We start from the raw sequence: 22,249 nt of genomic DNA, 5'->3' as shown, positions 1-22,249 counted from the left end.
AGCAGATATGTAGAAGCACTAAGTCAAAGGCAACTGGACTTGCTGTTTCAAAGGCTGCTGCTACAGCCTTTGAAAGCTGAGGAAATGACTTTGCACATAGCAGATGTGTTACTACAGGGCCTATTATGTTGCTCATTAAATACCCAACCTCTCAATAGGCCATTATTTCCCCAATAAAAAACAAATGGCAGCCTGCATGCTTTCTCTCCCCCCTCCCTCTGTCTCAGAGGTTTGCTCTACCTCACAAAAAGCCCTGACTAATATCCTGCATGTGATGCTTTTAAATAGGAAGCAGGCCGCGGGACAGGGAGGGGTACAGGTGTGGCAGGAGCCAATGGCTTTTATAGCCCTCCGTCTCCTCTGAAAGTGTGCCAAGGACCTGCCTGCACAACCCACCGCTGCAGCGCTCGCCGCCAAGCGTTAACTTTTCTGCCCCCGCCGATCCCTATGTGCCTACTGGTTATATAGAGTCTGTGCTTGTTACAGCTTTATGGAGGGATTTCTGATGTGCTTAGAGAATTGTTTGATGATTGGGATAATGATGCCATTTGGAGTGAGTTGTCTCAGCACTCAGCCAGTGAACAGAGAGAAAAACAGACCCAGGCTGTGCAAAAAAAGCCTCAGTTTCTGCCCTGGACGCTTGCTCGTACGTCCGTTGCCATTCAAAGCCGTCCAGTCCTGCTCACGTCAATCAGAATTACGCCACGTCTACAGGTTTGTCACCAGGGGGACGCTCGTCACCACGTCTGCCCCTGCAGAACAGCCGTTTCGTGCCCCAGCATAATGTCAGTGGGTGACATCCAGGCCTGATGCGATGTGGCATTCACTAAAGGTCACGTTAGGCATCGCCGCTTCATCTGCATCAGCAGAACTGGCAGCCGTCATATGGGCGTTGGCTTCGGCCATTACACTGGCCCCGGGGGAGGCTTGATGCTTTGAGGATTTGTCAGCAGGATTCTGATCCCGGGACCCTCGAGCTCCAACAGACTCGCACAAGCCGTGGACGTTTGCTGTTAATAGTGGCGAGGCAGAGACGCGGCACGCCGTGAGGCGGGGTGGGGTGAGCCGAAGACTGTTTTTAGCATGTTTGTCCATGCGCCTCCTGCACTGTACACGTCTATAAACTACAAAACAGTAAGAAATAAATATCTGATCTGTGCATTTTGTTCTCTCATGAACGAGGCAACAAATCCAGCCAAACAAGCTCAAGTGGGCCTCTGTAAGTCAAGGGTGAAAGCGGCAGCTGGACAAAGGCTAGACAGACAGGAAAGGAGGTGCTGAAGCGGCGAGACACAAAGACAGAAAAAGGAAACAATCAGAGACAGACAGCGAATCCATCAGGAGACGGGCCAGTCAAACTCAGCACAGTGCAGTGAGAGAGGGCCAGTCCAGCCAGTTGCCCCAGTGAGGGAACAGTTAACAAGCCCCACAGGCAGGTTTTACAGCCCCTGTTGTGTGTGTCGGACCCCCCAGGCTGAAGACGAGCTGAGGCTGACTGATACTGACAGCGTTTATGTGGGCAGGGGCGGAGAGCAGCAGGGCGATGGAGACGTGTAAAAAGGTGCTCATGAAGCAACGACTGTCACTTACAAGAACGCAGCACACACACGCACACACGCATGCATGCACACACACACATGCATGCACACACACGCATGCACGCACACGCACACACACATGCATGCACACGCACACATGCATGCACACACACACACACACACGCATGCACACACACGCACACGCACACACACACACACACTCCTCTGTGCATCCAAACATTCTCGCTCCCTCACCATTAAATTTGATGTGTGTGGAGCAGAGGTGTAGGGTGGGGTGGGGGTGTAGTAAGATGAGGGGGGGCTTATCCAAAAAGTGGACCAATAAAACACCTGAAAATCAAATCCCATTGCTCTTATCGCGGCGCCATTCACAGACGTTATCTGTGCAGGTAATGTGGTTATAAATTCAATTTCAGCCCACAGATTTCATTGTTTACTGACGCCTGCATGTTCCGGGCGGCAGAGCGCGGAAAGCTCGGGAACGCTCAATGCGTGTCGGGAAAAGTCATTTAGGCTTCCGCTAGGGGATGCAAAAAAGGCAGGGGGGTGTGTTTGGTGGGGGGGAGCTGTCACTCTCTCAAGGACACCTGACTCCACTTTCTATTTTCAACCCCATGTTTTATTTAGAGGCCATTTTGCCCCATTTGTTTCCTCATTATGGGTCCCACAGCGCAACTGATGTCAGGGGACGACGGCTGATAGACAAGCCCGAGTATGGCTGGTCATCTGGACTCGGAGCCGAGCAAAGTGTTAGTCCAGTGTCATGACAGGGTCCTGAAGTTCAGTCCCATATTTACAGCACAAACTTGTTTGTCATCTTCTTTGCTAAAACAAACTGGGATCGCCACACGGCGTCATTTTCCCCCTCGGCTGTGCCCAGATGGAAAATTAGGTGCGTCTTGCCTACGAGCCCTCCCCGTATGATTGATGGCTTTCAGGAGTAAATCACCTCATCTACTAGGCAAAATCTAGATATAGTAGAGCTGCTCCCAGCTGTCTGCTTATGGCAGTAATCCATCAGTGGGGCCCAATGGGCCGAGTGGCCCTCCTGGGTAATGTTCCTATTGACAGCCTATGGTGCCAACACACTGACAGCAGGGGGCCGTCGCACCGTGTTAAGGTGTGTGTGTTACCTGATTTTACTCTCACCACCGCTGCCTGTCTGTAGTAAAGACGGGTCCACTAAACACACAGAAACACACTCAGGGCTCCAAGCAGCTACTGAATGTCTGAAGTAACCAAGTAGCCAACATTTACTCGAGTATTCTGCTTTTAGCCACCTGTTCAACTTTGATCTGCCACGTGTGCGACAGTTACTCGTCACAGTGTATTTGAATGCTGCTTACCTCTGATGTTTGAGATGTTTCTGGATCATTAAGCATAAAAACTGCAGATTTTAATAAACGAATCACTTCATGCTGTTGTGATTGTGTTCTGTTTCTGTAATGAATATTTATTCTTTTATGTTGTGAAACAGAAGCATTTGCTGACATGTCGCTGTGCAATAAATAGTCTTTATGCACCACCTTACGTATAAAGTCCCCAGAACACAAATTTAATGAAAATCATAAAACTGAAACTCTCAGTAGAAAAATCCTTCATGTGATAAAGTAAGTGATGGATTCACCTTGTTCTTGTTCAGCCTCTCAAACCCTCTGAAGGAGGAAGATTAAATGCTCTTTAAAAAAAAAGAAATGTCTCTTATGCGACTAATAAAATTTGTATCCATTTAAAGTTAAGGGTTAAGTATTTGAGTCTAACAGTCTGTGCACAGCAAACAGGGTTTTCATGACTGTCACGACGCAGTTTTCCATCAGCACCTCTAACTGTAAACACCTCACGTTCGCAGGCAAAGTCAAAGGTCTGTATGACGCTCAGGCCCCGGCGTGTCCGGTCTGCAAGGCCGTGCTGCGACCCGGAGAGCTGCAGGAGCACATGGAGCAGGAGTTAGCCAAACTCGCCCAGCTGCAGATCAGGTATCACGCTCACGCCCTGAGGATCCTCTGCTTTATTTCACGGCAAAGAACGTTTCCCTCTTACCACCGTCTAAAAAGTTTACACTACCTCCGTTTATCTGTTTGTCATTTTCTTGCTGTTCTCTTCAGCTTTGAGGTGATAATTAAAGTAGACAGATCCCTCTCTCTGGATGCCCCCCCCCCTTCAGTTTCCCCAGGTGGTAGCTGCCTTCTTCTCTGTCACCTGCGTGCAGTGTTTACAAGCCGCCTCATTGTTCCCTACATATTTCATATTATAGCCTCTGGCCTCAAGGCAACAACTCATAGAGCAGGCAGATAATGTTCTGTTAATGGCTGCTTTGGTCTAAAACATACGCATAGATCAGACACACACACACACACACACACACACACACACACACACACACACACACACACACACACACACACACACACACACATTACCTGCTGCTTAGAACAGAAGAATGATTTCTCCAATAAAGGCATTACACTCCAAATCTGCTTAACGACCGCTCCGTGGACAGTAATGGTTTCAAATTGAACTTGGCCCACGGGGACACCGTGTGTGTGTGTGTGTGTGTGTGTGTGTGTGTGTGTGTGTGTGTGTGTGTGTGTGTGTGTGTGTGTGTGTGTGTGTGTGTCTACAGTATCCGTGTGACAGACACAATGTGAGAAGGAGTAAAATGAGGTTACACACGGACTCGGATACAAATCCAGACAAGATAAGAGCAGAGGTTGTTCACCAGATGACATTTAAAACACAATATTGTGTTTGTAGGTTTTGTGGGCACATTGTGTTGTTGACTTATGCACAGTAAAAACAGGTTTAACATACGAGCTTCTGTGTTATTATAGTGCAACTCCGGTCCAGCACGACCACTTCATAAGGACGCCAAAGGTACACGTAGCTGTGATGTTTTCAGCACATTCAGGAAGTCGGTCAGTAGCCGTCGTCCTGCCTTTGACTTGATTCTTTCTTTTTCGGGCTCCAGCCTCTTTCACTGTCCCTGCACATCAAGCGAGAGGGAAGTTCGCCCACCTCGCCCCCTCGACCGGCCGAGGAGGCCCACTCTGACCGATACCAGGTAGGATTTTAAAGAGTGCATTGTAATGAACATATTGTAAAGCATTAAATAAAACCTTACAATTACCAGTTTATGAAACCCAACGGGGTCTCATCCCAGAGTGTCAAACGCTGCATCCTTGTGCCGCTGACCTCACAAAAATATAAAGTTGTTGTTTTCCTTTTGCTGCTTTAGTTTCTAAGGATTGGGTTGAAATGCGCGCATGTCTAAGTTAGAAATACTCAGCCTGTGTGATGCTGTGGGGCCTTTACAAGTATCCATCTGCAGCGGGTAGGAAGTGAGACTCATCTCTTGTGATCACAACACAGGCGACAAAGAACAGCTTGTGCATATCTGTGAGAACGAAGGCAGCATTCGACCCTCAGAACGAGAACTAACAGCTTCATCAGATACAATCTATCCTACGCAGCATCTTCACAAAGAGCAGCAGACACACAGTGATGTAAACACGGAGAAGCACAGCGGCAGCGTTCAGATCACAGGGCACAAACATTACCTGCATAATTAAGTCTCTTTTTTCCGTGACAGCTTCCTCCAACAGCATCTTCTATTTTTATGGACAGTTTTTTTGAGTGCAAATGATGTTTTCTCCTCTGTTGCAGACGTTTCTCCGCGTCCGGGCCAACAGACACACCAGGTTAAACGGTACGTTGATCCACGTGGACCGAATGTTGTGTTTCTGTGCCGCACACTCAGTTTGTGGTTCAGAGTCCAGACCAGGCGACTGTCACGCCGTAAAGTTGAGAAGATGAAAAAGATATTTTGTTCACGCTCGTCGTCCCCACCCTCACCAGTCATTCAGATATCACCTCTTTTCCCACACCATCTCAGCTGGCCTAGCGCCCCCACGAGCAGAGGAGCTATTAACCTTTAAACTTTGACCCCTTGATATGTTAACAGTCGATGACCTCTGCTGGTGCAGGTGCTACGTCAAATCTGCCCCATTACGCCCCCACAGCGCAGGAGCCCACCTAGACTGCGCACAAGCTGGTAAGAAACACTGAGAAGCATTTTTCACTGAGGATTCGACACACACACAAGAAACATTTATTTTATTCATTTCTACTTTTTCCTATTTTATAAAAGACCCACCTCTGACACTAGTACATCAGCTCACTAATCAGTCAGTATTTATTTAGTTGAATGGATATAATTATGTTCATGCTTTTAATCCTGAAATAGCTGCTATTGACTTTTCAAGTGTCTCAAAAACTTTTCATGAAATGTGAAACATCCTTACGATACCAGATTAATATTTATTCCACCTGAGCTGCTTTTTTTAATAAAAATCTAAAAAACGTGTTTCCCAATGACAAACTCATTTTATTATAAATCACAGAAACTGTTGCCTCAGGGTGCTTTACATTGTAAGATAAAGACCCCCTGTGAGCACTTTGGCGACAGTGGGAAGGAAAAACTCCCTTTTAACAGGAAGAAACCTCCGGCAGAGCCAGGCTCAGGGAGGGGCGGGGCCATCTGCTGCGAGCGGGGGTAGGGAGAGGCACGTACTGAGATTTCTGACACTGTTACTCTCACACAAAAACCCACAAACAGTGTTGTGTAAATGTTTCACGTAGGAACTATTTTCTCCTCTGAAGCGTGCGGGTAGTTACCGTTACGGCTCAGCCGCGGAGCTTATGATGGTGTTCGCGCCGTGCGTCACGCTAAGAGACAAATGAAGGCTTTGTAGATCTGCAGTAACCAGATCAGGACTTGTTTCTGGTTCTTTTCCACAGAAGCTTGTAACAGAAACTCAGCCCTGAACAGTTTCCAGCCATTTCTAAATAAATGAATAAATGATAGCATGTAGCATGTTTGAAAGTAGGCTGACAGCATTTCTGCACGAATACAGAAACCTGCGCAGCGTCCCGGCGGCGGCTGACGCCGCAGACTTCCTGCTCCCGTTATTATTCCCGCGGAGACTCTGCAGCTCTTAGCTGACTCTTCAAACTGCCACTGCTGTCGAGGTCTGTTAGCCTTTATTGGGCCTTATAACCGGACAGCATAATGAGCTTCTAAATACACGTCAGGGAGGAAGAAGAAGAGAGTGGAAGGAGGAGGAGGAGGGGGGTCCTCTGTTGATTAATCAACCTCTCTCTCTCTCTCCCTCTGTCTTCGTAGTTTGATGAGCTCCTCCTCATCTATGACCGTCTCTTTAACCCTCATTATGTTTGCTGGGATTGCGGCACTCGGGTCACAGCCACCGGCTCGCCGTGCGTTCCCCTCGGGGGCCACTGTCATCCAGCAGGGAATTAGAGGGCCTTAAAACTTAATGTCCCCTTTTGCAATCTGCAGTCAGTCAGGGCAGGGAGAGGAGAGGAGGTTCAGTTGGTGTTCTGCCATGTTAGCTTTCATATTTTTAGAGAGGAAAGCGGGGGAGGACGGTGGGATGACAGCACGGGGACGGGGGGGCCGCTTTGAATCCCGTACTGCAGCTTCTGTCCACGCGAAGCATCTGCTTGTCTCTGCTTTAAGGGCCTCGTGCATCAATGCGGCCAGCTTGTACAGTTTGTGGAGTGAGCTCACACAGAAACAGAACTCAGTAGTTTTCAGTGTCGCATCCATATTTCCGGCTTTTAAATGTTGGAAGTTATTAGAAGTGAACGAGACGGTTTCCACAAGCAGGTGAATTTTACGTTTGAGTGTTTCCTCTGTCTGCACATGAACAATCATGACTTTTTGTTCCTTTAAGATTAAATTAAATACATGACACATCATTTATAAAGGTGAGGCTCTAATATTGAAAGGAAAAGAAATTTATTCATTTATTTAATGAACACTTTCACTGGATTTATTGTGTGAGAGCAGAACTTTACCTGTAATACTTCCACACTGGTTTTACTACTGAAGTGAAAGCTGTCGGTACCTCTTCCACCACTATTCGCTTTCTTCACTGTTTGCATGTGAAGTGTTGAGTGCAGGACGTTGGGAGCTTGAACCATTCATGCACTACTTTTAGCTGCTGACTCACAGTGTAGTCTTTGCATAATTTATCCTGTTATTTATCAGTATTTTTATCTTTTATTTAAATAAAAATATAATAATATGGAGGTAATAAATAGAGCTGTAAATATTAATATGAATATTTTTGGCTTGTCTTTCTTTTGCTCTGGGCTCAGTGTGAACCTGTTTGAATGACCCGTGGTCATGTTAGTCTTCACGCAGCTCGGTGACCTCCTATCACAGTTTAGGACAAAGCTCGGCTTCTTTAGATGGAACAGCGACTCAAACTCGCACGTTTTTATGTACAGGAACAAATAAGTTATACCCCAGTTATTCATTACACATAATTCAATAGTGTTACTAAAAATCATGCGACTTGTTTGATGGTGTTGATTTAAACCCCAAAGCTAATGCCTCGTCCCCTTTAACCATTATTAACAGTATTTCTTCTGTGTGTTCTGTGTTCAGTCAGGATGGGAAAGCTGAAGAGGAGAAAACCAGAGGAAGCACAGGTAGGCTCTCCAAGCACACGAGTCAGATGCAAGTATTTGTTTCCCTGACATTTGTGTTGTAATCAGAGATGAATATATGTAACGTGTGACACGCTGACCTTGAACCCCGAGACGTTGTTGCCTGGCTTTGTTCACGTGGCGCACGGATCACTGTCAGCTCGCTGTGTATCCACGTGAAAGCGCCGCGAGCGCCGGTTCACGGCTGTGAGGCAGATATGTAGCTCCGGGCTACAGGAGGCATATGGGCGTGTTCGTCCAGACAGAGAACATGTGACCCGATGTGTGTCTTTGTGTGTACATGTGTGTGCGCGGCGTTGTTTTCAGGAGGGGTCGGCAGACCTGTTGGCATTGGAGGACGACTGGAATGAGAGGAGAAGGATACAGATGGCGTCTATAGGCTTTAAAGGTAAGTGAATGTGTGTGTGTGTGTGTGTGTGCGTGCGTGCGTGCGTGCGTGCGTGTGCGTGCGTGCGTGTGTGCGTGCGTGTGTGTGTGTGTGTGTGTGTGTGTGTGTGTGTGCACCACTGAGGTACCCACGTGTGTGATCTTGTTCAGTGGAGGGTGAATACTGTGACTGAGTGGCAGCTGAAGAAGCGCTGAACTTTTCAGTCCAGATTACGGCGCAGCAGGATGCCTGGGAGGTTGGCTTAAGAGTAACCGCTTCTTTGGCGTGAGGAGCAGCTCTGACCTGGAAACTGACTGACAGGCGCAGTCACAGCAGATACACGGGCAACGTCGCGTTTTCCTCATCACTAACGTGGCTGTTAACAATGATTCCCATTTGAATCTGTGTCACCAGGTGCAATGTTGGTGAGCACCACCTCTAAGGAGTGTCGAGACAGCGATGCAGACCTGGACGTGGACGGAGATGACACGCTGGAGTACGGCCGGGCACAGTATCCTTCTGAAGAGAACGCCAGCGTGCACGCTAAACAGCATGTTAATGTTAATGCGTTTACAGTAAAGTGGGGGGACTGGGATATACGCGCACATGGAGAAAGTTCTTCCTCGCACACTTTGCTGTATTTTTCTCCTGACTTCGTTTGCAGATACACAGACACAGACGTGATTCCCTGTTCGGGAGAAAGCTCCAAAGAGACAGCAGTGAAGTACGTATCCGTGATGTGTGACGATCACTCGGTATTCATTTAGATAAATATGAACTAAATTCATTTCAAAGCCGTTTCAGATGCTTTCAGATGGTAAATATACTTTGGTTTGTTTTCAGCAGCAACAGCAGCAGCGTGCCGCCTGAATCCAGAGTAAACTTGGACTTTAATAAATGGTCAAATGATGGTGAGTTAGGAATAATGAGGCAGCTGAGCACAGTTCCTAAAACTATGGATGTAACTGTAATCTGCTCATTGGTTTGTGTATCCAGGAAGTCCGTCTACAAGCAGTGGAGAGAAACAGGATGGCAGTGCAGCCGGTCTCACTCAAACCTGCAAAAACGCTGAGATAGAGATGTGAGTTTGTTAGATCTGTTGTTAGATCTGCAGTTTAACAGATTTATACACAAACTGAGAGACTGTTAAAGCCGGTTGCAGCCCGGGGAGTTTGTTCTTCCCGCTGGCGCCAAGCGCTTATTCATAGAAAGGTCTGATTGTTGGGTTTTCACCTTCCAACATAAAGCACACTGAAGCGATTGTTGTTGTGATTTGACGCCATATAAACAAATTTTAATGAAAAATTTCATTGGAAAAAGAAGTAAACAAAGAGTATTTTGCCTTTAATCCATTATGTCGTTAACCCTTTCATGCCTACTCTGTCATATACAGCAGAAACGTTTCTGTGAGTTTATCAGGCTTCATCAGTGTGCCCCCCCCCCCCCCCCCCCCCCCCCCATCTAAATAAAGTGCACAATACATTTTTAAGCAATAAAAAAGTCTAAAACTCATATCTGCAAATTTCTGTTAAAGCCCAGCGTATCATATTTCATACGTGTGTTTTTGTGACATCATCAGCGTGATTTTTTTTTACCCTCAAAAAATGATATAAATTGCATGAAACATTTTTAATGACTAAACTGCAAAAACATGGCTCATGTAGCAAATTAAAACTTTCACATGCCGATTAAGACTTTTGTCTAAAGGACCAACAAACTGTCCGTTATCAAAAAATGAAAGATTTCAGGGAGTTATTTCATGGTTCAGGATTTAAAGGGTTAAAACATGTCAGAAGGTTCGATAAACATTAATAAAAAACGAAGTTTTAGAGGTTAAAGGTAAATCGTTTTTCCCTGCTGCGGGCTCATGCTTTCCTGCACTCTGGACCAACATTTGTTAAACCCAAATTTCATAAATGGTTCAATTAATGGTTTGTTTTTAGCAAGTCTGACACACTTTGTTCAAGTTTCCAACGAGCCCATGAACTGACTTTCAGTCAAAGTGAAAGAATACGTCTTTGTTGAGTATTTGATGGATTTTTGAGCCGGTAACTCTGGAGACATGAGAGGAGACGTGGTCAGCAGCCATGTCCAAAGTTGTGCCTCTTGAAATTAAAGTTTGACGTCGTGGAGGCAGGTTGATCCAGCTGTTGCTTGTCCCAGCATGCACTTGGTCCATCAGCCAACCAGAGGAAGCCATTCCTCTGTATCCTGGTCCTCTGTATTTATGCCATACCTGTTCGGACCGCCTGCTCTCACCAGCACATAATACCACACTATATCAGTGTGATGATGTCGTCAGTCAGGGTCTTAGCAGGTGATGCAGGCGTGTACACGTTTCATTGCGCTGAATGCATTGCATCCCATCTGTACAGTATGTTTGCATATAGAGTCTATGCTGTAATTGTGCGCGTGTATGTCTATTTCTGTGAGGACGCTGACACCTAACCCCCGCCCCGCTGCCCATGATAAATGAGACACCCAATGCAGGCAATGTGATTGCTGCTAAATTTCATGCTCAGTGTCCATGTTGGCCAGCGAATAATTTAATCTGTCTTCGATTTATAAATGACTCTCCAGTGTCTGCCTAACTCGTGTGTCCTCCCTCTCGTCCTCCTGTGTGTGTGTGTGTGTGTGTGTGTGCGTGTGTGTGTGTGTGTGTGTGTGTGTGCGTGTGTGTGTGCGTGTGTGTGTGTGTGTGTGTGTGCGTGTGTGTGTGTGCGTGTGTGTGTGCGTGTGTGTGTGTGTGTGCGTGTGTGTGTGTGTGTGCGTGCGTGTGCGTGTGCACGCGCGCACAGGCTCTCGGAGGACTCCACGCTGACAACATTAGATGCACTTAAGGCTCGGATACGGGACTTGGAGAAACAGCTGTCTAAAGGAGACAGATTTAAATGTCTCATCTGCATGGTGAGTGTGGAGGCAAATTAAAGCAAAAGAGAAAAGAGCACAATTTCAAACTGTTGGTGTATGTTTGTTTCTTCATTAACATAATAAATACAGTAATATTTTTATGGAAAATGTTTGTCTGCGACTCCTCGTATGATCAGACTGTACTGCAGATGACCTTAATACTGTTTGATACACACGACAAATATTACAGTTTGCATCTGATAAAGCTCTGCGACATTTATTCCTTTAAATACTGACCCATTTTACACGGAAAGAATCAAAACACTGAACAATTATTCACTCAAATATTTATTTAGCCCAAATGCACCACACGCTGCTCTTCAAAGTCGACCCCAGTCTGAGACAATTTATTTGTTTCTATTATTTTACATGTAAAAATGTAAGTGATTAATTATTGGAAATATATAATTAATTAGTAATGAACAGATTTTTTGCATGGCTTTTTTTCTAAGTTAAATATTTTGTTGTGATTTTAAAAAAATTATTTTTAAAAATCAGTTACAAAGTAAAATATCACAGTGGGATGAATGAGATGAATAAATGAGAGATAATCCCAACAAACATTCAAGTCGCTTCCTCCAAAGCTCTGATTGTAGTTACATGTGGACACCTAGTGGCAGCTTTGTCGCACTGCAGGTAAACGTTGCTCACCTGTATTGTGCCTGTTCCTGTGTGCAGGACACCTACACAACGCCGCTCACCTCCATCCAGTGCTGGCATGTTCACTGTGAGGAGTGTTGGCTTCGAACGCTGGTAAAAAGCTGAACGTAAAAATGATGCAAAACATCCAGAACGAAGTAAAAGTCTGTAATAAAAGTCTCACCGTTCTTTTTCAAAGGGAGCAAAGAAGCTGTGTCCTCAGTGCAACACCATCACCTCACCTGGAGACCTGAGGCGAGTTTACCTGTGACTCACTTTCAGGGATTTCTTCTGTTTTGACCAATCAGGCTTGGACTTGTTGGGCAGCTGGCCTGTCATGCAAGCCCACCTTTCCCCTCTCCCGTCCCTCTTCCTTTTCCTCCTTCTTACCATCGTTGTTCTCCTAACAGCTACTAACTGAGTGCGACCTCTGACCTGTACAATATCCGTGTTTCTACTGCATCGTCCAGCAGATCAGAAGAAACCTCTGAAACCATCTGAGAGCTCAGGCACTGAGAAAAAAATGCTTTGAGACTATTTATCGATTTTTAAAAAAAATCTTTTTTTCTGTTTTATGGAAAGATGATTGAACTGCAAAGCACATGTACATAATTTTGTGTATGTATGTTTGGAGTGGTGTGTGTATAGGATGTTGACTAGCAGACTTTACTGTACAGAGTTTGTCTTTGCTTAGATCACTTATTCTTTGTTTAGCTCTTGTAGGTTGGAAACATTTACAGTAATAATCATCACATGGGGACTTGTTCTGTCTTTGTTATTGGCGTATTTCTTTGTATAGGATCACTCAAATCTAATTTTATCAACATTACTAAAATAAAATCTGTGTCTAAAGGCGGTTGTTTCCTGAAAGCTTTTAACTGTGAACACCTAAAGAGTATCTGCTGCACCTGCCGCAGGTGTGGGCCGAGGCGTGAATGGCGTGCATTCCTGTGTTGTTGCCGTTTGTCGACAGCCTTATGATGGCGTGTGTGCGCCCTTTAAGAAGTGGGTCGCTGCGGGATTAGCCAGGCAGAGCCCATCGCAGCTCATCTGGAGTTGAAAGACTCTAAAGCCTGCTATTCTGAGCCTTTACTGCAAGGCCACTTAGGTTCAGACACATCACAGAGAGACGTAAAAGAGCAATGCGCCTCCGCCGTAGAGTGGAGCAAGAGACGAGTCCAGTTTCTGACGGGCAAAAATTAATGCACACGTATTGAAGTGAGCGGGGTTGTGAAACAAAGTCTGCATGCAGTACACACACAGGACCAAGAAAGACCCGAAACACTCAGAAACAAAGATTCTTCATCCTCAACAAACACGAAGCAATAATTTTATATCACATAAAACTTTTATTTATTCAAATAATTAATCATCAAGAAAAATATAGTTAACCTAGTATAACCTGAATGTACAGCAGCCAGGTAAATGTCATTTGATCAGATTCTAATAAAAATGAAACATTTATGTTAGACTTGGACGGCAGAGTGTGTTTCTCAAAACAAGTCAGCATGCCCCGACGTGATTGGTTAGTGAGCTGAAGGGAGGCGGTGATAATCCAGACTGACAGAGTCGGTGTGACACACACGCGCACACAATCATCTGTTACTCCACGTCCCTCCGACACAGACGACACACACAGAGACGCTCTGACAAAAGGTAAGATCAATAAAACTCGAAGAAAACGAGAGTAAAACATTAGAATAGAATAGAATAGAATAGATTAGCTCTTTATTGTCACTGTTAGAAGAACAATGAAACACAGTTTGGCATCTCTCCGTTGTGCGTAATGCACAATAATGTAAGTATCTAAAGATGGTTGTGCACAAGTTATACACACGCATGCGCAAATACGGATACACCCATACATAACACACATACATATACACGTACACACACATACCTACATGCACATACAGACACATTTATTAGAAAACAGCTCTGTTATATGAGTATAGAGTGAAAGAGTGAAAATTCAGTGTCTGCTCTTTGAATTAGGAAGGAAGGGTGCAGAGTTAAGATGTTAATAAACAATAATAGATAAGCTGTTGTTATCTTTTCAGGAAATGAAATGATGAGAACTAAGTGTTAATAGTGATAAACAGACCGTGGATTATCCTCCTGCTCGTGTGTTCGCTCCAACAGCAGTTACCTCAGTAACTATGTAACTGTAGATGAGGTCCCATCAGCAGTCAGCTGGTGTGCGAATGAAAGAGTGCTCGAACTGATCAATTCAGTCAAGGTGCCGAGTAAACCTGCTGCTGGGGAAGATTTTTGTGTTATTAAGTAATTCTGTTAACGGGATTCATCCGGTCTTTAGGTAAACGACTCACCTGTCCTGGACCTTGAGCGCCACCTGGCTCAGATCCAATTATCCCAGCTGACTGACCCCTCGCGGCTTCATTAACAGACATCCTTAGTGTTAACCTCCAGGCCTCTGGCTGTCTAACCAGTCAGCAATTAGGACGTGGACGCATTTTGATGCTTTAATTAAGGACACAGAAATTAATGTCAATTAATTCTTAGATTGCAACAGCAGCGATACGAGAGGAACAGCCTGCTTTTAACCCCACGGTGTGTCGAGAAGCTTGGATCAAAAGATTTAGCCTCACGGCACCTACGACGAGCAAACGGGATAGCTGAGATTTTTGCCAGGAGCAGCGATTCACAGGAAAAAGGGAGATTATTAAGGTAAAGCACCTGAAAGACACCATAGCTCACCGCCTGTGAAACGTGTTGGTCTGTACAAATCTCTAAGACATCCCTCTTCCCCCGTCTGCGTCCGTCCGTGGCTCTTAGGACGATGTCGGGACCGAGGCCCGTGGTGCTGAGTGGCCCCTCTGGAGCAGGGAAGAGCACTCTGTTGAAGAGGCTGATGAAAGAGCACGAAGGAGTCTTTGGATTCAGCGTCTCACGTACGTTTTTGTGCCAACTGATGCTCGGCTTCCTTTGCAAAACGTCCTGTCTGAGGAGGAAGCAGCAGCCTAATTCTGCACCTGCCAGTACCGGCTGTAAAGTTGACACTGATGTTTTTGCAATTCTTTCCCCGCAGACACGACGAGAAACCCTCGACCAGGAGAAGAAGATGGCAAAGGTACAACACTTATGAGTGAAACCCGGCTTGTTGCTGGCACTTTCTAAGTGGGTGCTCATGTTTAGTGCTTTCACGTTGTGTTAGGATCAATCACAAAACATCAGCCCTGCATCTGGATTTAAGCTTGCAGAGCTGAGATAAAAGTGGAGAATCTGACAAACAAGCTCCTTTTCATTTTGTTTCCTAGCCTCCCCCCACCCACTCCACACCCACAGCACTTCTTACTCCCAAGTGAACTGCAGGACTGGTTTGCCACCCTGTGAGGCTCCCGTGGTTTGGGATAAAGCTCTCTGTGCCTTTTTTGTTTTCTCCATAGGACTGAACAAGCTCCCCATGCTTCTGGGGGCTACTTTACTGCCCGTAGCAGCCGTCTTATCCTCTGAGGACATAGAAATGTCAGCCTCATGTCCAAATGAATCAGAAACCACAGATGAAGGTGATCTCAGTGTGATTCCTGATCACAGTGTATTTTTACCGCAGATGGATGGGGGTTACTTTCATCATCCTGGCACGTTGTGATTGGATTAATAGGAACTGGTCAAAAAATTGAAAATCATGTAAATATATATATTTTTAAAAAGTACAATGACCTCAGGAAGACGCGACAGTTTACACTTTGGAGTAACAAGCTTTTGAAAATAGCCCCCTGTGATGCCTCAGCAGTGATTCCCATTTCCACTCCCACACGTCTTTAGATCCACACTGGTGTTCCCATTTCCTCTTTTTCCCGATAGGCAAGATGCAAACAACCATTGGCAACATGCAGGAGAACAAAAGGTTATTTTTAAAATCCTTTTAGAACTTGTTGCATCCATTTTATTGCATTCTTTAGTCGAGGTCCTTTAAACTAATACTGAGTGATGAACAGGTTTCCAACTTTTAATAAACGAGGATTTTAACATGAGCAGAAATATCCGCACTTTGCGCTGTTTAAATCCCCGTGACCTGTTCTCGTGCTTATTATCTCGTTGTTTTACAGTGTTTCTCTCCAAACTGATGCTTCAGTCTGACTCCTTCATGTTGTCATGTAATGATTGCTTCGTAGTAACGTGTTTGCTTTTGAAACTGCCCTGTGTGGGTCTGTGGGTCGCGTGTGGACACACGTGGAGAATGACAATCACAGTTGAAATTAGGCTCCGACACGCGTGATCAGCTGTGACAGGCTGTTACACCGTGACAGCTTTGCTACACTGTAGTGAGCTCCTGCTTGATTTTGCTTTGATAGATCGTTTTCCACGCAGAGCTCGATTCATTCCACACGTTGCTCCCCACAGACTATCACTTCACAACGAGGGAGGCCATGCAGGAGGGTATCGACAAAGGAGAGTTCATTGAGCACGCTGAGTTTTCTGGCAACATGTATGGAACAAGGTAAATGGATATGTGTGAGATATTTCACGCAGATTCATAAACACTATGACTTGCATGCATATTCTCAGAGGGGGGCTAGCCCCGAGTTAACCCGCTCTCTGTAACACTGCGTGTGCAAACCGCTCTGACGCGACAGCTTCTAATCTCGCGCGATTTCATTTGAACTGAACTGAGTTTATTTAAAAGCAGAACTGATCAAACTTTGCTGAGGAAACATTTGCAGGGACGTGAAGCTCGTTTTACGTCACGAGCCACGCACAGTCTTTCTGTGCAGAGAATTACCGACACATTTAATCAATGAGACATCTTAATGTAAGAAAAAGAGCCACGATGTCAACAGTGTGTCAGAGTCTGACTACATGCTACAGAAATGCAGCTGCAGTAAATGAAAGAAATCGTCTCGTTGGGCCTAAACTGTGAGAAGAAAATGTCTGAAATGACAGAAATCTATAATTGAATTATGCAGCGAGTGTGAGTGGAAATCAGTAGGAAAAGCTGTGACACTGGAGAAAAGTCTGAAGCTTTCTTTACATTTTCCAAAGTGATCCAGTGGGCTGGTCCTGCCTGACGCTCCACACCCAGGATTCAGGGTTTGACTGATCAAACCAAACGCATTTCTGCTGAAAATACAATAAGATATCAGTGTCCTCATACAGGCTGAACTTAAGTCATTAGAAATGAAGACCGAGCCTTACATAAATGTCACACTGTGGGCTTAGTAACAAGGATCAAGCGGCTACATAATAGTCTGGTGACAGATGGAGCTTTAACCCCCATTAGGTCAAAAAGAGCAACGCTGCGGCTCAGCACCTTGTGTCACATTTAATCTCTTCCTCTTGTTCTGAAGATAACGCTCACTCTCTGAGTCTGAGCAGCTCGGACCAGTGCAGCGATCCTCTTATCCTCTTACCAGTCACTTCGTGTGAGAAGCACAAAATTACATTCAGTACCTGCTTGGATGTTTCTGCTCACGTGAACGGCACGGCTTATTTGACTCCTGTTTGTTCAGTAAGGCTTCTGTGGAAGACGTGCGAGCCAAAAACCTGATCTGCATCCTGGACGTGGATATCCAGGGGGTGAAGCGGATCAAAGAGACCGACCTGAACCCCATCTACGTCTCCATCCAGCCTCCATCTATGGACGTGTTGGTAAATCCTTTTATTGTGATTAATCCACAGCATATATCGATTCTTTTCTTGCGCTTTTAAGATGTATTATTTCTTCATATTTGCACTTTGAGCGTGCTTTAAAAGTGTGACAAGACTTCACCTGGTAGTAAGAAGCAGTGCCCAGTTACAGGTAGGTGCTGTGATTGTTCTGTCGTCTCTCAGGAAAAACGTCTGAGGGACAGGCAGACGGAAACAGAGGAGAGTTTACAGAAACGTCTGGAAGCGGCACGCGTCGACATGGAGCTCAGTAAGTTTCCCATCATTTCCGGCGGAACGTGATCCCGAATGCAAAGCCAATTATTGCAATTTGATTTACTTTCTAGGTAAGGAGCCCGGAGTGTTTGATGCTGTGATCATCAACGACGACTTAGAAAAGGCCTACGAGGAGCTAAAAGAAATCCTGGATGAAGTAAGTAAAAGCAGAAAGTCTCTTTGCTCCTTTTACTTTAAACTCATCAGATGATTGGTTGAAGTATTTGTCACCTCTCTCTCGCCACAGGAAATTAAAAAAGTTCAGGAGGCCAAATCATAATAAGGAAATAAGCAGGCTTTCAGCAGGTGGACAGGAACACTGATGTGTCTCTGACTGGAAAAGCTCCATCTTCACTGGAACACGTGAAATAAGAAAAGCTCTTCCTCACGCTCAGCTGCATCCAGCTGCAGTTCAGACACACAGATGGAAACGAAGAGTCTGGACCGACGTGTCTCACATGTCCTTTGTGTTAGATTTAGTAAAAGCAGTGGCTGATATTAGGTGTGTAGTCCTACTTCATAGATTTCTGACATTTGGCTCAGCAGGTACGAATAAAACGCCACATCCAGCGCTACGTTCGGTCTTCACAGGCTGGCACAGATCTGCTTTAGCTCCACATCTAGAAAGTGTTCAGATACTATGACTTCTACCCGAAGTAGAAATAAATTCAGTCTTAGTCGAGTATATTATCAGGATGGACTCGTGCACATGAACGACAGAGCATCTGAAAATCACCGTTTGTGGTAGATTTAATCTAAAATGTGTTAGAGCTGAAATGTTCGTGTGTTGAACTGAAACGAGACAGAATAAAGAGTTTTAGGACAACGACTGAGCACTTTGAGTTGTTTAATAATGATTTAATCGACTAACTCCTGTAAAGCTTCACATAAAATACTGCGTTAAATAAGTTTTACGGAGACAGAACTGCAAAGCCAAGCATGTCCGTCCGTCTGCCAGAGGAGCAAAACAACATTTTGATCAACTTTCCAGCTCATGCAGCAGCACCGTGCACACCTTATGTGATCACACGTTATCCCTGATACGCACAAAATAAATCCCCAGACTATAAAACACAATCGAACACAGAAGCAACTCATTAAGACGCATCAACTTTTAAAAATCAAACGTTTTTCTAACCGGGCTCCAGGTTGGCAGACACAGAGCAACACTTGAAGCACAAACTGCTGCACCGACACGTCGTTGCAGCTGCAGGTTTTCTTCTTCGTTGAGAAAGACGATGGTAACTTTGGCATCGTGGCGTCACTGGCAGAAGGAGGGACCCTGAAGCTTGGTGCGCACCTGATCTCGTTTCTCCTCTTTCTGCTTGAGGTAAGCTTTAAGTTTGTCGGTGGAGAAGCACACTTTGGAGTGACGGGCTTTGTGTGGGGCGCGATGGGCACGGAGCCACGGATTCTGGAGACTCTCGGCTGCAGTGGGTCTCCCCCTGCAAAGTTTTTTATCATGTCAGAATGAGTGCTAACGTGTGAGTGAGTACACTCTGGGAAAAGACTCACCAGGATTTGTTGTTCAGGCTGCTCTTCATGAAGTTCAGGGCTCCCTCAGACAGACCCGGGTAGCAGCGTCCAAACTGGATCTTCCCTTTCCTGATGTTTCTGTCGTGATCCCAGCTGTGCTCCGCATGAAACGGGCTGTCAGCACTCAGCCTAACGTAGGGAAGGATAAAGATGATAGTAATTCTTATTATAACAGAAGTCAGTCTGTAGCCTCCTCACACCATGACGTCTACAAACCCACATTTATCAGAACAGAACAGCCCTGCTACGTGTGGGATTGTTCTCAGATGATGAGATGTAATCCAAGTTTGAATAAACCTCTTTGCTTACATGATGAACGACAAAACTCCAACAGCCCAGATGTCGGTCTCTGGCCCAACACCCTGACCTTCGAGGATTTCCGGAGCTTTAGGAAGGATAATATACACTGAGAGAACAGACAGACAGAATATCTTTATAGAGAGTGGCACATTTACAGGCAGTGCATCTTTCTGTATCAGGAAAAAGGCTCAGACCAAAAAGAAATGGATAAAAGGATAAGAATAGACTTGGGTTTGTTAGACTATGGGAGCTAGGGTCAGCTGAGGTGGATGGAGTTAGGCGGAGTTATTTCCATCAATCCGTCCTCCGTAAAACAACGTGTACCTTTGCTGCAGGAGTCTGTCAGAAGGCCACGACAGTCAGAGGTTTAGTATGTTAGACCAATCAGAATGCAGCGTACAACATTTAGTGTGAATTTAAAAAACACACATCGTTACCTCTGCTGTCAGAAAAGCCCTGGATGTGCTCGATGTTTAAAGGCTGTCCGGGCGTGAAGGACTGAGCCGAGCCAAAGTCAACGACCTTCAGGTGGTTACAGTCGTCCACCAGCATGTTGTCCGACTTCAGGTCCAGGTGGACGACTCGGCGGCCGTGGAGATAGTCGACCGCACTCAGGATCTGAACGAGCAGCTCGGCCACTTGAGTCTCTGCGTACAGATCTCTGAGAGGACGCAAACACAGACGTGATGGTCAAGCTTGACGTCAGCACCCGAGGTGCCATAACTAATGAATTAGCACAGAAATATTAGCTTAGCTTGATTTTTTTACATTTTGATATACAGTTCTGTTTGTTCTGCTTGATAACGTCTATTTAAATTCTTAGACTTCCCATCTCAAGCTCATTCATGTGTACAAGTTCTAACCTGAAGCTAGACTGAAAGACGAGGACACACGAGCGTTATTAGGAACTATGCTCCTCCTTCATGGCTGATGTTTTTGAGCGTCGCTTACCTCGCAGCCAGGCTGTAGAGGAGCTCCTTGCCGGGACAAAGCTCTTCTACTAACACGAGGTAGCCGGAGGTGATGAAAGCACAGTGCAGCTGAACCAGGTGGGGATGGTGAAGCCTCCTCAGCAGCTGGTACTCCTTCAACACCAGCTGCCTCTGCTCTGCTTGGTAAGGGGTGATCTTGGCCGCAAACACCTGGCTGGTCTCGGCGTTCCTGCACAGGGTTACCACGCTGAAACGACCCCTGAAAGACGGATGGATGCAGCACTAAGTCACAACATAAATCACCCAAGGGCACTTTGCATAGTAAGGCCAAGACCTGAGCGTGTAAAGTGAGGTTTGGCTTACTGGGCCTGGTTCTGGTATCCTGTGTTATCATGCACACTGTTACTACCAACAGAAGGAATCAGCTCTTCAGTTATAAAGATTAGAGAAACAAAACATAACTTTATTGAACTGCTGCAGCTCGTTGTTGGATGTCTCACCTGTTGATCTCAGACAGGAAGTTGTAGTTCTTGTGTGCTGCTTGTTCTGATCCAATGACCTTTGACCCCAGTGACTCAGTCTGAATGAGAGGAATGTGGATCTCTGTATAACAAACACAAACAGCTGTTGCACCATGTTTTCAAAAAGAGCATAATAACAATGACGTGAAATCATAAAAAGACAACGTCCAATAGGAGACAGCGTTTCTCTTGCCTTCAGGATCAGTCGCCATAACAACGGGAGCTGAGGCGTCACTGAACGGTCCTGCTCCCGTCTTTGTGACACGACCCACCCTGAACACGTAAGAAGCTCCTCTCGGTAAGTCCTCTACCACGTAGCAGCTGTCTGCCACGTGCTCTGACAGGACTGTCCACTCCGCCCCTGTGGAGACATGAAACCATGACACCAGTGTTGGTGCCGTTTTACAAATGATGTGTTTGCAATACATGCACACACAGGTACACTCCTCGCACTCCTCCGTAAGCATCACACTCAATCACCACCCAACCCTCTGCTCATAACCTGTGACCTCCTATAAGGAGTGCTGCATTCAACTACACTGTTTAAATTTAGGCCCGGGGGTCCAACTCCAGGCCTCGGGGGCCGGTGTCCTGCAGGTTTTAGATCTCACGCTGGGTCAACACAGCTGATTCTAGGGATGCAACAATACCGATTTTTTCAAACCGATACAATAAATGGTAAATGGCCTGTATTTATATAGCTTTACTAGTCCCTAAGGACCCCAAAGCGCTTTACACATCCAGTCATAAGATAAGATAAGATAAGATAAGATAACCTTTATTAGTCCCACACGTGGGAAATTTGTTTTGTCACAGCAGGAAGTGGACAGTGCAAAAGTTATGACGCAAAAATTAGAATACAATAAGAATAAATACAGTACACAGCTGTACAGAATAGAATAAAATAAAATAAATATACAATAAGATAAAAATAGAATACAAATACTATATACAACTGAGTAAAAATACAACGATGACAGAAAGGATTATTGCACTTAGTAGTCATCCACCCATTCACACACTGGTGATGGCAAGCTACAATACCGATACTTGGATCCGAGTACTGGC

The 22,249-nt window shown here is 45.4% G+C and overlaps 3 protein-coding genes across 5 annotated transcripts in view; 2 read left to right on the top strand and 1 right to left on the bottom strand.

The window, feature by feature from the left end:
* The window catches only part of rnf220b (ring finger protein 220b), a 28,015-nt gene extending 15,157 nt beyond the window's left edge, over positions 1-12,858 (top strand). Inside the window, exons 3-16 of one of the 3 annotated variants that reach the window (XM_085399262.1) lie at positions 3,409-3,535; positions 4,391-4,433; positions 4,528-4,620; positions 5,223-5,265; positions 5,521-5,610; positions 8,032-8,075; positions 8,400-8,481; positions 8,875-8,971; positions 9,125-9,184; positions 9,307-9,371; positions 9,457-9,541; positions 11,259-11,367; positions 12,049-12,123; positions 12,209-12,858. In XM_085399262.1, coding sequence (XP_085255388.1) covers positions 3,409-3,535; positions 4,391-4,433; positions 4,528-4,620; positions 5,223-5,265; positions 5,521-5,610; positions 8,032-8,075; positions 8,400-8,481; positions 8,875-8,971; positions 9,125-9,184; positions 9,307-9,371; positions 9,457-9,541; positions 11,259-11,367; positions 12,049-12,123; positions 12,209-12,280 — 1,085 coding nt within the window. In that variant the 3' untranslated portion in view covers positions 12,281-12,858. Of the gene's footprint in view, positions 1-3,408; positions 3,536-4,390; positions 4,434-4,527; positions 4,621-5,222; positions 5,266-5,520; positions 5,611-8,031; positions 8,076-8,399; positions 8,482-8,874; positions 8,972-9,124; positions 9,185-9,303; positions 9,372-9,456; positions 9,542-11,258; positions 11,368-12,048; positions 12,124-12,208 lie in introns of all 3 variants that reach the window. The other 2 variants (XM_085399261.1, XM_085399263.1) reach the window with 2 other exon arrangements.
* A 595-nt stretch (positions 12,859-13,453) lies between these two features.
* On the top strand, positions 13,454-18,279 carry guk1b (guanylate kinase 1b). The gene is made up of 9 exons (XM_085397508.1): positions 13,454-13,665; positions 14,533-14,697; positions 14,806-14,921; positions 15,059-15,100; positions 16,375-16,471; positions 17,481-17,619; positions 17,803-17,887; positions 17,964-18,049; positions 18,140-18,279. Exons 3-9 carry the CDS (start codon positions 14,810-14,812, stop codon positions 18,170-18,172), a joined length of 594 nt encoding a protein of 197 aa, XP_085253634.1. The 5' UTR covers positions 13,454-13,665; positions 14,533-14,697; positions 14,806-14,809; the 3' UTR covers positions 18,173-18,279.
* Positions 18,280-18,806: 527 nt separating this feature from the next.
* Positions 18,807-22,249, bottom strand: part of obscna (obscurin, cytoskeletal calmodulin and titin-interacting RhoGEF a) — a 39,654-nt gene continuing 36,211 nt past the window's right edge. Inside the window, exons 72-78 of the mRNA XM_085397510.1 lie at positions 21,375-21,542; positions 21,161-21,263; positions 20,680-20,919; positions 20,166-20,389; positions 19,738-19,834; positions 19,408-19,557; positions 18,807-19,337 (exon numbers count right to left, since the gene is read on the bottom strand). Of these exons, the coding sequence (XP_085253636.1) occupies positions 19,154-19,337; positions 19,408-19,557; positions 19,738-19,834; positions 20,166-20,389; positions 20,680-20,919; positions 21,161-21,263; positions 21,375-21,542 (1,166 nt within the window). The 3' untranslated portion in view covers positions 18,807-19,153. The remainder of the gene's footprint in view (positions 19,338-19,407; positions 19,558-19,737; positions 19,835-20,165; positions 20,390-20,679; positions 20,920-21,160; positions 21,264-21,374; positions 21,543-22,249) is intronic.

Source organism: Rhamphochromis longiceps, linkage group LG23, assembly GCF_057381845.1.
Source record: "Rhamphochromis longiceps isolate RC_006_pf linkage group LG23, R_longiceps_female_GT1.1, whole genome shotgun sequence".
Taxonomy (NCBI): Eukaryota; Metazoa; Chordata; class Actinopteri; order Cichliformes; family Cichlidae; genus Rhamphochromis; species Rhamphochromis longiceps.
This window is presented reverse-complemented; position numbering and strand designations above follow the sequence as displayed.